We start from the raw sequence: 16,733 nt of genomic DNA, 5'->3' as shown, positions 1-16,733 counted from the left end.
ATAGTTAAACCTAAATCACTTTTGTTTTCATAATCTTATTTAAATCTGAATTTTATAAGATGCATTCTGAAGTAAAGAGTAGAAAGCACCACCAAATAGCTTATCTTCTCCTTTGGTTAATTTACTTTACTAATCTGAATCATTAAACACTTCAGTGTCCATCTCTAACATGGTTGAGAATAAGGTGTTGATCTAAGTACGTGAAAGAAAAAAATGTATCCTAAATTGTACAATGACATTGGTACTCATTATTTTATGTATTTGAACTTACTTATACCATCTTGATGCTTTTGATCCTTGGTACTCGATGTGTGTCATAGACCAAGGATGATGTTATCACTTAGAGACTTTGTTAGAATTCCAGATCTACTCAATCACAATCTCCATTTTAGCAAAATTCCCAACTAATTAATATGTATGCACATTAAAGTTTAAGAAGCGCTGCAAGTAGATTATAAACAGTTGGATATTAGTCTTATGAAAATTTAAAAATATATGACTAAACTTTGCATAAATTCTTATTGCATGAATTTTGATTCTGGATCCCATGGACACAGATTCATTGTAAAGAACACTAAATCAGGAGCAAAGCATGCTTGTGTTGATATTGGCTGTGCCACTTAATGGTAGTGAAAATGCGTCAAGTTCTTAAACTTCTAAGAGTATCTGTCTTGTCATTTGTAAAGTGAGGGGCTAGTTAATACATCTCTCGATAGGATTATTTAAAGGTTCAAGTGAGATGGCACTTTAAGAATTTTCAAGGTCTGTACATGTTAGCCACCATTACAATCTATGAGTTTAGATCAGCTAACCATGGGTAGAGTTTAAGAACTTCTAAGGGAGGAAGATAAGGTGACAACCACAGAGTTTGATTAATAATGGTTTATTTATAGCTGCTGCTTTATATTAGAAATAGAAGGTGGATTAGGGAGGGAGTGTGCTAAAGAGAAAGGTAGTTTTTGGATAATTTTGATCTTTATTTTTATTGATTGATTTGTGTTGACTCTGAGTGGGTGGTCCAAGCGATTGCTTTGTAATTAGCTCATAATGAAATTTTATTCAGAACTTGCCTTCAGTTTTTCCTAGGGATGCTCTCAGTTAGTAACTGACTTGAGGTCTGAGGAAATGTCATGTCCCCTGGATTTGGCATGGCAGTGAGGACATCGCGAAGGATGTCTTTATGGAAGCCAACAATGCAAATTTTGGTTCTTTCCATTACAGATAAAAAGACTTGTGGTCCTCATGAATTCCAGTGTAAAAACAACAACTGTATTCCAGATCACTGGCGGTGTGATAGCCAGAATGACTGCAGTGATAATTCAGATGAAGAAAACTGTAGTAAGTAACTCTTGTTTGAGAATGTTGCGAGCTTGGCAGCCAGTCAATAAGCAGGATAGGCATTTTTAGTTCAGTTAAGGTATGAATTTGAACCTGTCTGCCCTGCAGCTCACATTTTTATACATATATTCACATTTGAACAAGAATATTCAGACTAAATTGACTTGAATCTCAAATGGTAGAATTATTGAAATGCTCATCCTGGGAGTTATTTTCTTACAGTTATCAGAATTGGTATGAAAGTATCATGAGGTTTAAAGCAACCCATTAGTATGCAATGAAGGAAACCCTTGATGCAAGTTCATACAAAGAGCTGAATGATGTGGAGACACTACAAAGCATATCATTCTTTAACGGATGGTATTCTTTTTATTTCAGTCTCAAATCCCTTTATACTACAAATTCACCCATGAGCATCTTTCAATGAAATATCATTTATTCTCTCTGGAGTGGTGAACACCATATGTATTCAGGATGCTTTTTTCTGAAAATAGAATAAAGCTATTATCATCATCTGCCTCCTGCATTTTTATGTAATAAACTTAAAAAACATTAATTAACCAGCAATTTTATTTTCTGAAAAGCATGACAGTGTGTAAATTTGTGATTGTATCTCTATCTTCTACATTAATTTTTGAATGTCTTTCTTACCATCACTTTCTTATGCTACTGTTTAAACAGAGGCAATATAATGATGGTCAAAATAAGATAATAATCAAATTCCATTTATTAAATATTTACATTCTGCTACTTTCAAAAAGGATTTTATGATAACAATAATGTCTACTCTTAGGCATTGGACTTAGAACATTCATTTCCCAAGATACAGGAGACAAAATAGGAATTGTTATATTAAAGCATAGGGATGTATCTTATAAAAGCATACAATTAGTAGAGTCACAGCCTTAATAAACAAACCACTTGGATGTTCAATTTGCAAAATGTCAACTAATGTTTTGAATAACTTTCAGAACAATCTGACTAGTGTTTGAGGATCAGATACATTAAATATGAAATATCTGGATTGTTATCATTATGAAATACTTTGAATATAGAAACCTGTATTATTCCCTCTTCACTTAGATATCTCTCAACTGACTGTACTCTTTAGAAGGGTAAAGAGCATTGCAGAGTCATTAGAGTGTTCTAGATTCCTTTAATCAGTAATTTAAAAAAAAATTTATATATCAGGTTCTCAGATTCTGTCCAGTGATTAAAATAAAAATCTAATGGGGTGATGGTGGTAAGAATAGAGGAGTAAATATAAAAAAGAAACAATTATCATATACTTTTAATTTATTTTATTTGTATTTCAGAGCTTAAAAACACTGATAACTACTTAGCTTAGTTTTGGATACATTTAGTGTTAATTATCAATAATATACCTGAGAGGAAATGCCTGTGACCGAAGGATATTGAAAACAAGAGAGGGTAGGTGGGATGGAAAAACAGGAGATTCACATCTTGGAAGACCTTTTATTCAAGTGGTAATTGAGATTGTGTGAAAAGTTAGGTTGCTGCTTTAATGAGAAATGAAGAAGAATGAAGGGTTGAGAAAGCTCGCTTCTGAGTCCCCTGGGGTTTCCTACGTGGCTGAATATCATTTTGCTGACATCTCCTAAAAGCCATCTTTCGATGCAAGAAAGCAAGGAGAAGGAACACGGCCTCTCACGTGTCACTGTGGAAACTTAGTGATAAATCATTGTAGCCACAGAGCCCTTAAGAAAAAGCAAGGGAATTGACTGCGGTATCAAGCATCGCAGTATAAAATACCCAATTATATGTGGATCTCTTTTCGTTCCTACTCACTGTGAGCTTGTGGCTAAGACAAGTAATATTGATGAATTTGCAGAGGAGAGGTGACAGTGGACAGGAATGAAGTGTGTTATAGTTGTGACTTGGAAGAACAGAAGGCATACACAGGATAAGTATCGAGTGGGCAACATGTTAAACACGTAGAATATGTCAGAGAAAGGATCAAGGGCTCTTGGAGTTGTGTTTGAGGTGGTGTTTGAATGGTATTTGAAGATACTATCTTGACTAGGCCAGAAAAATGGGAAGATTTTAAACATTGAAAATGCCAGCAATTCTACTTAGACAGAAACTGAGTCTCTGAAGAATGAGAAAAAAAAAAAAAATACAGTATGTTTACAGGGAACATACTGTAAATTAGAGATTAGTCCTATAGATGTCAGCCTTAGAAAAAATACTGTTGCGGGATTAAAATCCTTCAAGATATTTCCAATATCTTATTATCTATTGAAATTATTATAATAATATGTATATAATTACAACAAAACTATTATAATTATATACACAATTATAATATATTTTGTAATTATGATGATATCATATACATCACATAATTTTATGTATGTAATTGTAATATATATAGGTGACAGTATACCCAAAAGGGCAGTGGTATAATGTTATCGTGTTTTCTAAATATCATTAGTCAACAATATGCATTTTAGTGCACATTTGTCATTTATTGTTATCTCTTATTAAGTAGTGAAACATACCAGAGATAGTGTCACCCTTATACATAGCAACATGTTTTGTTTTTTTTAACAGGCCCACATACTGTCATGAAACATTCACTTGCATTCCATCACCTCACTTATTTCTTTATCACATTTATCTGAGTTCCTATTTAAATATCTGGAGATGGTCTAAGGAGCAGGGCTATGTCCCCTGGTCTAGCACAGTGCCTGACACATATTTATAACATTAGCAATGTATTTTAAAATTTGTCTTTGGCTTCTTTGTTTATGCATCTTACATAATGAATTAACTTTTAAAATTGTGTTGGAAACTTTCCGAGCATAGATATGGGAAGAGCTGGAATAGCAGTGGAGCAATTAACTGCCAGCTATGTTTTAGTTTAATATGCTTTGTAATTTTTTATATCTACGCAGGCTAGTTAGTCCGTTGTCATTTCATCATCATCTGATGATCATTTTCCCTGTTAAGTGTTCAGCAGGGACCCTGCTTCAGCAATGATATCTGCTCTTAAAAATAAGAAAATTTCATTGTTATTGGAGTAATTTTGTAATCTGGATCAAAAGTTTGGAAATATTTGTGAAATCTCAACATCTGTACTACTTTTCATCAGCAACAAATATAATATATATGGCATGTATGCCTTCTAAGTAACTGATCTACAAAATAAAATTATTTCATGTTTGCATTATTAAAAAGTAACTGGCATTCCAATAGATTTTAAAGTACCAAATAATTTGATCAACTAGATCAAGGTTGATGTATAAAGACAAGCTGCATCTGCCTTATTTGAATTTCTAGTACTTTCACAATGAATTTATATCAGAAGATTATTTGTATAGCATGTCAGTTATACTAATTGTATTCTAAAAATTCTCCTCAGATGCTCACACCCACATTGATATACCTTTTGAACTTATCACTGAGGGTTTACGATAATATACTTGGTAGAGAAATTGGAGTCTGGAAGCTTTTCTGCTTTGCTTCTATCTCTGTGGCTTTGAACATTGCTTTTATTTTCTTAATATAGCTCTTAGATTTTGAGCAAGACAGCTCCCATAGCTCCTCTCAGTTCTGAGGCAGTATGTTTTTGCCTTCACTAGTACAGAAGGAAGTGACCAGTTTATAGGATGCCCCTATTTTTTATCCTTATTATAGAATCCAGATCAGCCTTCTGAAGCATGCCCTGTAAAGACTTCTTGGCTGTCAATCTAGCATGGTTAGATGAGATTTATGGAAAACCTGGTTAATCGTTCATGTCTAGGATTTCCTATCTATTTTTTTAATTTTTTTTTATTTTTTTTATTTTTTATTTATTTATTACTTTTTTGAGGTACACCAAGTTCAATCATCTGTATTTATACACATATCCCCGTATTCCCTCCCTCCCTCGACTCCCCCCCACCCTCCCAGTCCCAGTCCTCTAAGGCATCTTCCATCCTCGAGTTGAACTCCCTTTGTTATACAGCAACTTCCCACTGGCTATCTATTTTACAGTTGGTAGTATATATATGTCTATGCTACTCTCTCACTTCGTCTCATCTACTTTAAATCTGAGGCATAGGTAATATCACACCAAGTTTAGTGTGGGGAAAACATTTTAGAAATACCAGGGAAAATATCGCATTCAGATTTTCTTTCCAGATGGGCTATATTCCAGGTATAGTCATTTTTTGTTCTTTTACACAAGAAAAATGCTAATTAGCATGCCAAGTTCTAAAAATTGGTCTTTTACTTTATCCTGAAAAGATCAAAGTCAAGATAAACAATAAGAGAATACAATCACTTATAATCTTCTCTCATAACAAAATTACATTTTCCTCTAGAGAGAATTTCTTTTTGAGAAAACTAGTGGTAAAAGATTCTAAGACATATAGATGAGAGTTAGAAACAGACTAGCTACCCCATTCCTTGATGACATTTGTGTATGTATAAGTAATTCAGGATTATTATTCAGAAGTAGATTTGCTGGCATTTTTTTTAAAACATGGTAGAAGCATACAGAATTTCCACTTGTACTGAAAAACGCTTTTCCAAGCAAGTCTCTCAGTTCCTTTGCCCCCATATTGGAACAGAATAATTAATAATGGTAAGAAAATCTCTGTGGATCAAATGTCCTGTGGAACTATTGGGCAAATGCCTTGAAGTACTGGCTATACAACTTTTTATAACCTTGCATCAACAACATCCAGCCTTCCCCATAGCAAAGTGTGTAAAAGCCTGTGACATTATTGCTGTTTAGCACATGGTAAACACACTTGCTCTTAATTAGAATAAAGGCAGATTAGAATATTAAAGGAAGAATTATCCTGTTTGGATACCCTCAAATCCAAGAAATTAAATGATTCTACTGCTGTTTTTAAAACATCTAAATATAGTATGTTTTAAATGTACTCTCTCTTTTTATTATTTAATGAAAATATTTTAATGTTACTTACCATCATTTGATAAATTGAGCATTGATTCATTAATTTATTTATTTTCCTATAATTTCTTTTCCTTGAGAATAAAACCACATGTGTCTGCAAATAGAAGGAGGGTGAAACAGCTTTGATATGGATGGATAAAAAAGAGAAAAAGGGTGTTCTTTTATTATTATCGTAAAGTGAAATAGACATTGCTAGCCATGTGCCCTGGACAATTAACTTGACTTTTCAGGGCTTTAATGTCAATCCCCGTAATATGTGAGCACTGATTACTTCCTCAGTGGTATGGGAGGCAATGATATGGCCTAGCAGTAAAAGTATAGGCCCTGGTATTTGACTGTCTAGGTTCAAGTTCAGTACTAGCTTTTTTGCCTGCTGTGTGATTTGGAGTAAGATTTTTATCCTGTGTCTCAATTCACTCATTTAAAAAAGGGCCCAACAGTGGCACCTCCCTTACAGAGTTGTTCATATTAGCTGATGGGCTAATTCAAGTTCTTGGCATTAACTTCACCTAGTGCCTAACAACAAACAAAAACAACCAGTAGCTGGTAATTTTTATCATTGTTATAATTAGTAATATTAGTATTAATAAAGTTGTTTTTAAAACTAAAATGTAATATATGTGAATATAGTACAAAGTCAAAAAGAGAAACTGCTCTTGTCACGCTGTCTAAACAAAGGAGTATTGAGAAATGAGGGGGGCCCTCCATCAGTGGCTCTTTTTCATCCTGCTGACAAACATCTTGTCTTATTCATAGCTTGAAGTACACATTTTGAAATAAAGTCCCAGAGCAGAACAATATGCTCTGATACATACTACGCTTTTCAAAGTTCTTCCAGTGTTCTCAGAAGCGGTCTTTATATAGAAATGTGGGAGTCTTGATGATACCAAACATTCAAGATGTTACCCTATAGCTAGAAACCGAGTGATTGTGTAGAGCAATGTTCACATACAGGCTGAATTATACACAATCTTTATGTAGAAAATTATGCTTCATATGAATGTTCTTTAAATTTAATTTCTGTTACCTACTTCTCTTTCACCCGAATAAGAACATTGTCGTGTGTGGGACAGCTGTAAATACAGTTAATGAGTGGGGGAAAACAAGAAGGGGTTCTCTCATCATGCCAGATATCAGTTCTATTTGGAGAACCGAAACCAAACGAGAGATGATGCCCAGCAGTTGTACTGATTACTTGCAGGAACAAATTTCTGCAATCCTACTTCACTGTCCAGGTAAAACCTGTTCCCCATAGGAGGAAGCCAAATAGCAAGTCACACTATTTGGCTTGTGTCCTCTGTGAAATATGCTGGAGCATAATTAAATCTACAATTTGCAAATTTTCGTGGCAGGTAAATGAGGTAGGGCATAAGCAAACGATTGCATAAATAAATAGGCAATTTTCAAAAATGCATCTCCTTCTGCCTCTTCAGTCCTTACCCACCAGTCATATCCAGTCATACCCCCGTGTATCCTTTTAGTGCTAGGAACTCTAGAATTTCTGGGGACAAAATTGAAGAATTAGAAAGTCATTAGAATACATAATAAAAAGTCAGGAACCAAAGTCCAGGCTCTTCGTTAATAAACAGCCCTGTGTACCCACAGGGAGTAACAAAATGTCTTACTTGCTTTAAGTAAATGCATAAAATGACTTGGAATTTCAACTGGAAAAGATTGTTGTTTTACTTTAATATGTGGATTTTTATGCCTTTTATTTTAATTTGCTGCTGCATTTTTATCAAAAAGTAGGCTATTTATCTTTTGTCTTTTTTTTTTCAATTTGTTTCTGTAATGCCACTTTCTATTCATGACTTTAAAAATAAATTTGAAAAATCATTATATTACATACCGTAGGTGCTTCATGAAATATTTTTTGAAACAATTCATTGGTTCTGCTTGGCTAACTTCTTTTTTCTTAATGCTGCCTCATGTTGTATGTCATATAAATTTTAGAATGAAGTTGCATATCATAGATTAACCCTGTGCTATTTTTCTGTCCCCAGAGCCACAAACCTGTACATTGAAAGATTTTCTCTGTGCCAATGGGGACTGTGTTTCTTCAAGGTTTTGGTGTGATGGAGATTTTGATTGTGCAGATGGCTCTGATGAGGTAGGCATCTTTGCAAAATCAAACACAAAATAAAGCAGTTCCTTAAAATGGCATTCATAATCATTATTATTCAATTCAATGAGTGTGACAAGGACAGCTCTGAATGCACTTTGCTCCTGACACACTGAGATAAGTGTTATATCTAAGTGTGGTGCTGCACACATCCAGCACAGGGAATAGCTCTTGTGCTACTATTGACAGCTAATTTTATAGTCTGTTTTACCTCAAGTGGTGAATGGCTGGGTTGGGAATAAGATGTTTGGAAACCCTATTCCCTATAGCTGATGCCCTTGCCATCTGTGAATTTGTTCATAAATTTGCTGCAGTATTTATAGTCAGGACTAATATTTTTATGCATTGTAAACAGTTTCTTCTCCCCAGTCTCTTTCTTCAGTAGATATAGTGTTATAGACTTAGATGTGGGTCATCAATTTTTATGGAACCTCAGGTTTAGCTTCGCTTAGATGATGAATCACAATCCATTTATAATAAGCTCTTTGTACACACAGTTAAGTGAAAAAGTTTAGAATTTCTCTGGATAATTTTGTAATCTTAGATTGTGCTAACATGTATAAAACTTCACGCAATTCGTAATTTCTGCATCCGTGTGTTTGTGTTTCAGATATAATTACTCCATGATGCTTTAAAAATAATACATGACACACAGTAATAGTCACTTTTCATGATTTTCTCTGTTAATGATTTCTCATGTTACTGTCAGGAACACAGCTCTTGTGCAATCAATTTCAGTCAGAGATGAAGGGAAAATTAGATCACTGGTCCTCAGTGGCCACCAAGGCCCCTCCTGATACACAATGACTCTCTAGACCTCTTGACACAAATATGTACTTATCCTCACGAAGGGCCTCCCATGATGTAGGCTTGGTGAAAGAGAATCTTTCTTGCATCTCTAGAGGTTTCTGTGTTTCAGGTCCAGCTTCCTTAGGTAACCACTGATTACCTGACTCTTTGGGAGATACTGCAGGTCTCTATAAATTATAGAACCCACACAAACTAGACCTTTCCCAGCCTTTAGGTACTCTTATCAGTATTGGAAAATTCTTCTCCATTCTCTCGCGATCTTTGAAAAGTCCCCCTAATCACACATAAGAGTCTAGATTTTGGGAACCAATGCACTTATTTTCTCACCTGAAGGCCAGAAAATGTAAACCTTGAGGTTGCAAAGGTCACTTAGGAGAAGATGAAAAAGGCTACTTCTATTCATGGGGCCATTCACAAGACAAGTCAAAACAAAATTTTTAAAAATCCACAGGGAAGTTAAAAGTCTTACGTTGCCCAGCTACATATTTATTTAGTATCTATTTACTCAAAAATTATATTAAATATTTCCCAGTCAGGAAAATATATTTCACATAAATTCATCCATACCATTAAAATGTTTGTTTTTGTTTTCTTTAAAAAAATATGTTCAATCAGCCCCGTGTAATTGTGAAACATCAAGAGGTGGGAATATATTGCTTAAGGCTTGTGATTTCATCTTGCACGTTGTTCACTAGATGTCCAACATCCATAAACAGAATCAAACATTTCTTTCTCAAAATCTTATGCATGTGAAAGTAGACATCCTTATCCATGCCATTTTTCTCATGCCGTAAGTTCATGGACGTAGTTCTTTGATGGCTGAATATATCTCCATTATCCAGAAATTTTTATGATAATGTCCCTGGGGAATCAAATTAACTCTCTTAAAGGTAGTCTTTCTCTACACTTACAGACATTTGGTATGGTCTATCTGTAATGAAGTGGCTAACAGTATGGGCAGTTGATTTCTATTTCCTTTCTAAAATCTAGAATGATAGGTTGCATTGACAAAAAACAAACAAATTAAAAGGTGTGCTGAACAAATGGCTAGAAAGCATAATTACATACAGGATATTCTCTTAGTGGGAACAAAAGAGAAAATTGTGAGGATTACTTTTTGTATGAATGTTGATTGAATTGGTTTGTTAATTTCCAGCCAAAGCAATAAAAAAGGAACGAAAAACTTGGATCGATGTAATTGTGTATCATTGTTAGTGGCAAACAAAGAACTATTTAAAGTGACTTTAAAATACAATATTTGGCCTCCACATCCAGTATAATATATTGTAAGGACAAAAAGAAATGCAAAAGAATCTTAAACTATATTCATAGATGTGTTGTTAAATAATAACATTGGTTTTGCTAATTTGAATTTATGTATTTTAAGAGTAGGATAGTTCAAATGCTCAATTATTTTAATGTTATTAACACTAAAAATTTTTAAGTAAAATAAAGGTGATACAAATTTGAAACAATGAAAGAAAATAAAAATCTTCTAATTAAATTCAAAAGAATCAGTTTGAGATTATGATTTATTCTTCTCTTTTTAAAAATATATATTCTTAGCCCTGCCACTGAAAAATCCTAAAACCAATGACATCCCAGCTTTAAAGACTATCTCTAGCATTCACATCATGACCTATAAATACATTTTCCATTTAACAGATTCAAAACTCCTTTGAGAAATGTTTAATTCTAGGTCTGAGAAAGGAAATTGACAAAATGAGCCACTGACATCTTGTCAAGCCAGAAAACAAGGCTATTGGGAGAGTGTTCAGAGTACATAGGAGCAAAATTGCAGGGCTTTCCACTGACAAAAGGGACAATTTGAGCATCAGAAAGAAAAAAAATGACTGTAATGAACTGAAATAAAATAAATGTATAAAAATACATGAGTTCATAATAATATTTAAATAAAAAGCTCAATTGTTACTTTGGAGGTTGCTAAGGTATCAACAACCTCAGGATTCACTCAGCCTAATTCAGGATGTGGAACATTCCATAGAGCAAATGACCTGGTTCTTTCAAGTAATAAATGGCATTAAAAGAAAAGTAAGGGAATGGAAAATAGTTACACATTAAAAGAAACTCAAATCAAACTCAATGTATAGACATCTTTCAGATCTTTCTTTTACCAAACAGTATTTTTACGTAGTTAAGAAAATAAGGAAATTTTTTATGTGGATTTGGAATGACCTTAAGAAGTTTTTGTTAATTTCATGATATTGTTAATTTTCTGAAGCTATTGTTGTTAAATTTCAGAATATAAATAAATTGGGGGAGAGGATTATGAAACATGAATAGCAAAGTGTGGATAATTGTTAGATACGCATGATGAGCACATGGGTTTTAGTTTTCTATTCTCTCTATTTTTCTGTATGTTTTTAAATGTCTTAAGATAACATTTAAATACCCCACAAATACAGACACAGACATATGCATCAACTATACTGCAGTCTATTATAAATCAAAATCTTCTAATGATAGATAAAGTATCTAGAAGTATTATCTTCTATGTTATTGTCAATATAGATATACCAGTGTCACTGGTTGTTAAGCTCTTTTACTTGAATTATTATTGCTGAGCTAAACATTAATGTTTATCTACAAATATATATAACTGCTGAGCAGTTATTATAATCATCATATGATATTAGATACTTGATTCATAGACAAGACACAATCCCTATCCTAGTGGAGCTGAATTGCAGAAAATTTTAATTTATATTCCTTATTTTCTACATTTGCTACTTTGTTCATTCAATCATTTACTCAGCAGTTTTATTGATTGCTTACTTATTGAATGTGTCCCAGGCACAGTACTGGGCATGGAAGAGGAAGGCGGTGAACAAAATACATGAAATTACTTTCTCAAGACCAGTGCATGGGCTCTTTCTCCAATATCATTCTTCATTACATAGCTTACCCCTCAGATACACCACATTTCTAATTATCCTTACACATGAAAAATGTATTCTTAGTTCCATTTCTGTTTAAACTTCCTCGATGAAGCCTTTCTTGAAACCTTTAAGAATTCATATGTTTAAAGCATATTCATTTATTTTGACAGTATATTTTATTGCAGTTGTTGGTTTAGGTGCTGGTCATCTGTTAGTCTATGAGTTTATTACATACAGGGAGTAATCTTAGTTTTCTTTGTATTATTATTTAAGAAACCCTAGTAAATGGTAAGTCTTCAATACTTGGGAGAAGAAGGGAAGAAGAAAGGAAGGAAAGAAGAAAATCAGTTATGTATCAGGCAGTCTAGTTAAATTGCCATCAACAAAGAGAACACTATAGGAATTTTGAAAATAAACTCTTCTTTCTTACATGGGATAAAACTGGGAAGAAACAGGGAGTAATAGTTTGATATGCTTCATTCACTGGGAGTTTCACAAACTGTGAGAGTGCCGCACCTTTTGTGAAAGGAGCAGACAAGTAGATTTTGGCAACAATAGAAATCGCTAAACAACAGAGAAACATCATCTCAGCAAGAGGTTTCATCAGAGCATCCCATTTCAACCAGAGCGGTCAGACCCAAGGAAAGTAAATTTCTAGTGGATCTCTTTCATTGATCTCATATAAAGGACTAAAAAGGCCCCCAAAGGTATCACTACTATCTTGTTTGACTTCCAAATAAAATCTGTATGCGAGCTAGCAGAAAGTGACGATTGTGTCAGTTCATTTCACAGTTCTCTAGGAACAAATATCAGGAGAGTGGAAAAGGAATATGAACAGCAACCAAACTGTAAAAGAACAAGTACAGAGGGGAAAAAAATGGGAATGAGGGGAAAGAAAGAACACTAAGGGAAGTTTTGCCAATGCAAGACAGAATTGCCTTGGGATTCTTGTGTGTTTCACATTCATCCTTCCACCCCACTCCCAAGGAACTGGCTGTACTTGCTTAGAAATATTGTTTAGCCCTTTTATTTCCCCATAGTCTTCACTGTCACTTACAGTTATTGAAATCACATTACCTTATAACTGTCTTTTGGAGAAGGATCCACTCAGAGCAATTTAATTAGTTGATAAAGCCATGGGATCTATGTTCTTTTTACATTTCTCTGTTTTATTATGACTAACAAAGACAAATGAAAGTGGAAAATGATTATAATGTTGTTATATAGTCATGAGCTTAAATGTGACCCATCTGAGCTTCTTGTATGTATCTTTTTTGGGTTTGAAGACATTTGTCTAAAAATTTAATTTTAATTATGTCTGTGTTGTTTTGGCAGAGAAATTGTGAAACAAGTTGTTCCAAAGATCAGTTTCAGTGTTCCAATGGTCAGTGTATATCAGCAAAATGGAAATGTGATGGCCATGAAGACTGTAAATATGGGGAAGATGAGAAAAACTGTGAGCCAGGTAAAATGCTTGAGGCAATATTTCTTTTAAGTAATTTTTTAACTTGGTTAGAATTTAAATTTAAGCAATAATATGCATAGAACAGTGGCAAATAATGCACATATTTACAGTTTTTAAGAAATAATCAGAAATATCTGTAGATAAATTAATTGGTATGCCTTTCGTATGTTTTAAAAGTATTTTGGCAGGTAAGACTGTTATTATTTCAAGATCCAAGAATTCCTACCCCAAATTTGATTTTCTGGTCTCTATATTTTTCTACACTATTTGGAGTTGTTTTTCCAAGACAGCAAAATGAAATATGTTGAAACTGTAAGTATGATTAAAGTCAGGTTTCAATTCTGGAAATAAAGGTCATGAAACAGAATGTGGTGGTTTCAATGTGATACCAAGTGAGAAAAAGGATGTCTATTATTTCTATTTACATCTTGGTCTGAAATAAAAATAAAATTAAGAAACAAAACCAGAGCATAGGAAAAAATGCCCAATTTATACATTTCTATTCCTTAAACATGACTTTTAAGTATACTCATTAAATTAACTTTTATACCTAGGAATTTAAAAAAAAAACTTGGGAAAAAAAATCACTTTGTAATCTATGTATATGGTCATAAGCAGTTTCCCGGTTGAAAGAATTCTTTGGAGAGACTAGGTGAGAATTGCAGAGACCTGGGCACACACATTGCCAATGTCCCAGTACCATGGTCCACGTTGTTAATTGATCACATCTTTTTTCTTACTGAAACCAAACACATTCCCAGACTCCTTATTGATACAGAACCCTAGGCAAACACTGCCAATTAAAAGAAATTAAAACTCAGGGGAAAAGCTTTTTAGCATCCCTGGACCAAGCAATTTAGACCGCAGAGTCATTAGGTAAGTTACATCTGGCTACCTAGTGGTCTAATATAAGGCCAAGTACCCCAGAGGTTTGAATGCAAACTTAGCAAACGCAAACCCACAGACAAAGAAAAGTGTCATCACTACTATGTCAATTAATTAAATTGGGTATTTGTAGTAACTTCTTTATCCACATTTAAAAAGAAATTTCCATATCATAAAGGAATACTTCAAATTCTACAGACTCTGCTAATTATACATATATTCATATTTAAAACCCCAAACTAAAAAAAAAAAAATTCTTAAAACATGTAAATACGACATTTATGTCAAAACAGCCAAATAGATATCATGGGATCTATGAGACCATGCCAAGATTTCCACTTTTAGCTTTATACAATGCATATATGAATTAACATTCCCAAAGTTCACTAAATCCTATTACAGTTTTACGAATCATTTGAGGCTTTTGTCTTTTAAATATATTAATTTAAAATTATAAAAAAATACATTTAACTCTTCAAAAATCAAAGGGATGGGGGATAGAGAGAGTTTTTTTTTTTTTTCCTTTCTTTAGTCTAGTGAGTTGAATACTTACTGAACAGGCTATTACATCATGAGGCATATTTAATACAATACAATAATATTGTAAAGCACACTTTAAGTCAATGTTTAAATCAGATGTTGAATATAGCTTAAATACTATAAACTATTTTCATTATTATCTATAATTTTTATATGCTTATATATGCTTTTATCTATCAACCATTCATTCTGTTCACTGAATCTAAATCTCAACTTTATATTCAGCTTCTCCTACTTGCTCAACAAGTGAATATATATGTGCCAGCGGAGGATGTATTTCAGCATCTTTGAAATGTGATGGAGAATATGATTGTGCTGATGGTTCAGATGAGGTAAAATCTATCTTTTGATTAAAATCTCCGAATTACATGAATTAGGTTTGGAAAAGCAAATGTAATAAAAATAGAGACAGAATCTTGATTCTTAGCACTGTCTGAAATGTCAAGACAAGAACATTGAATACAGTAATTTCAGCAAATACCTGAATCTTCATGCTGTCCATAGACTAAACCCTATTGTCGTTTGAAGAGGTGATATTCACTAAATAAAAATAAAAGAAAGCCCACAGTGTAATAAATCTCCAGTATTGTCAGCTGCATGTTTATTTTGCTTGTGACAATATCATTATCATTAATGAAAACTGCAGTGCCCATTTGTATTTGAACAGATGGATTGTGTGACTGAGTGTAAGGAAGATCAGTTTCGATGCAGAAATAAAGCCCACTGTATTCCAATTAGATGGCTTTGTGATGGAATTCATGACTGTGTGGATGGCAGCGACGAAGAGAACTGTGACAGAGGTAAGGTACTTTGTGTGACTGTGTGTGTGTGTGTGTGTGTGTGCCTGCAAATAAGAGAATGGTAAGAATGGCACCTAAGATGCTGTGCAGAATATATGCATAGTGTGCTAGAGGCAGAGGATAAGATCATAAGTGATTCGCCTTTTCTAGTTTCATTATATGATAGCCTGTTCTAAATAAGCAAAATCTAGATCATTTTCAGACAAGACTATAAATCCATCTTCATATAATGAAGACAACCAAAATGCAAGTGTTTTTTGAGTGCTTACCATGAACATGTTTTTGGACTAGGTGTTGGGTCAGGAATGAGGATATGAGGAGAATCCAGGGAACATAGCCATGTGGCTGAGAAAAGACCTACATTATTTATCAGTCTGGACTTCTTGTTTTATAGCGTCATTTTTTTCCAGCTATGTGAAAATATTTCCTGACAGATAACTTTTTAGTTGTAAGTCACCACATTAAAAACAACAACTATTGCTACTTCAGAGTTAAGGAGAGGGAAGCAAAGAAATTGTAGGGTGAATCTTAAAATGACCACAGACTACAGCATTCTTATTTTCATAATGTTAGATATATCATTTAAATACAAAATTAATTTTTACCTACTTATAAAAGTCTCTCGATCAACTGTACATTTTAGAATATTTGAAATGCCATCAACAGAGGTGATACTAGATATTGACATATGTTGTAAGGCATTGAACAGGCACTGAGGGTTTACACAGATTAAATGGACCTAAAGTATTTACTTCTGTAAATATCTAGTCACTCAAGAAAAAGAATCTTCTACTTTTTTTAATATTAGATCAAACCTTTATGATGTACTATGTTTCTACTTCAAACCTGATAAAGTATTATTATATCAGCAGAAGAAATCATAGCTCTCATTTGGAATCTGCAGTACATTATAGAAAACTGCAAAAGATTAAACTTCCATAAT

General features: G+C 33.5%; 1 protein-coding gene across 1 annotated transcript in view; it reads left to right on the top strand.

Moving 5' to 3' along the window:
* LRP1B (LDL receptor related protein 1B) overlaps positions 1-16,733 on the top strand; it is a 1,778,947-nt gene that overhangs the window by 1,634,923 nt on the left and 127,291 nt on the right. The window contains exons 67-71 of the mRNA XM_057745031.1: positions 1,222-1,338; positions 8,272-8,378; positions 13,436-13,565; positions 15,216-15,322; positions 15,637-15,790. Of these exons, the coding sequence (XP_057601014.1) occupies positions 1,222-1,338; positions 8,272-8,378; positions 13,436-13,565; positions 15,216-15,322; positions 15,637-15,790 (615 nt within the window). The remainder of the gene's footprint in view (positions 1-1,221; positions 1,339-8,271; positions 8,379-13,435; positions 13,566-15,215; positions 15,323-15,636; positions 15,791-16,733) is intronic.

The sequence above is a fragment of the Hippopotamus amphibius genome, chromosome 8 (genome assembly GCF_030028045.1).
Source record: "Hippopotamus amphibius kiboko isolate mHipAmp2 chromosome 8, mHipAmp2.hap2, whole genome shotgun sequence".
NCBI lineage: Eukaryota > Metazoa > Chordata > Mammalia > Artiodactyla > Hippopotamidae > Hippopotamus > Hippopotamus amphibius.
The sequence above is the reverse complement of the archived record's forward strand: the minus strand, read 5'-3'. Positions and strand labels throughout refer to the sequence as shown.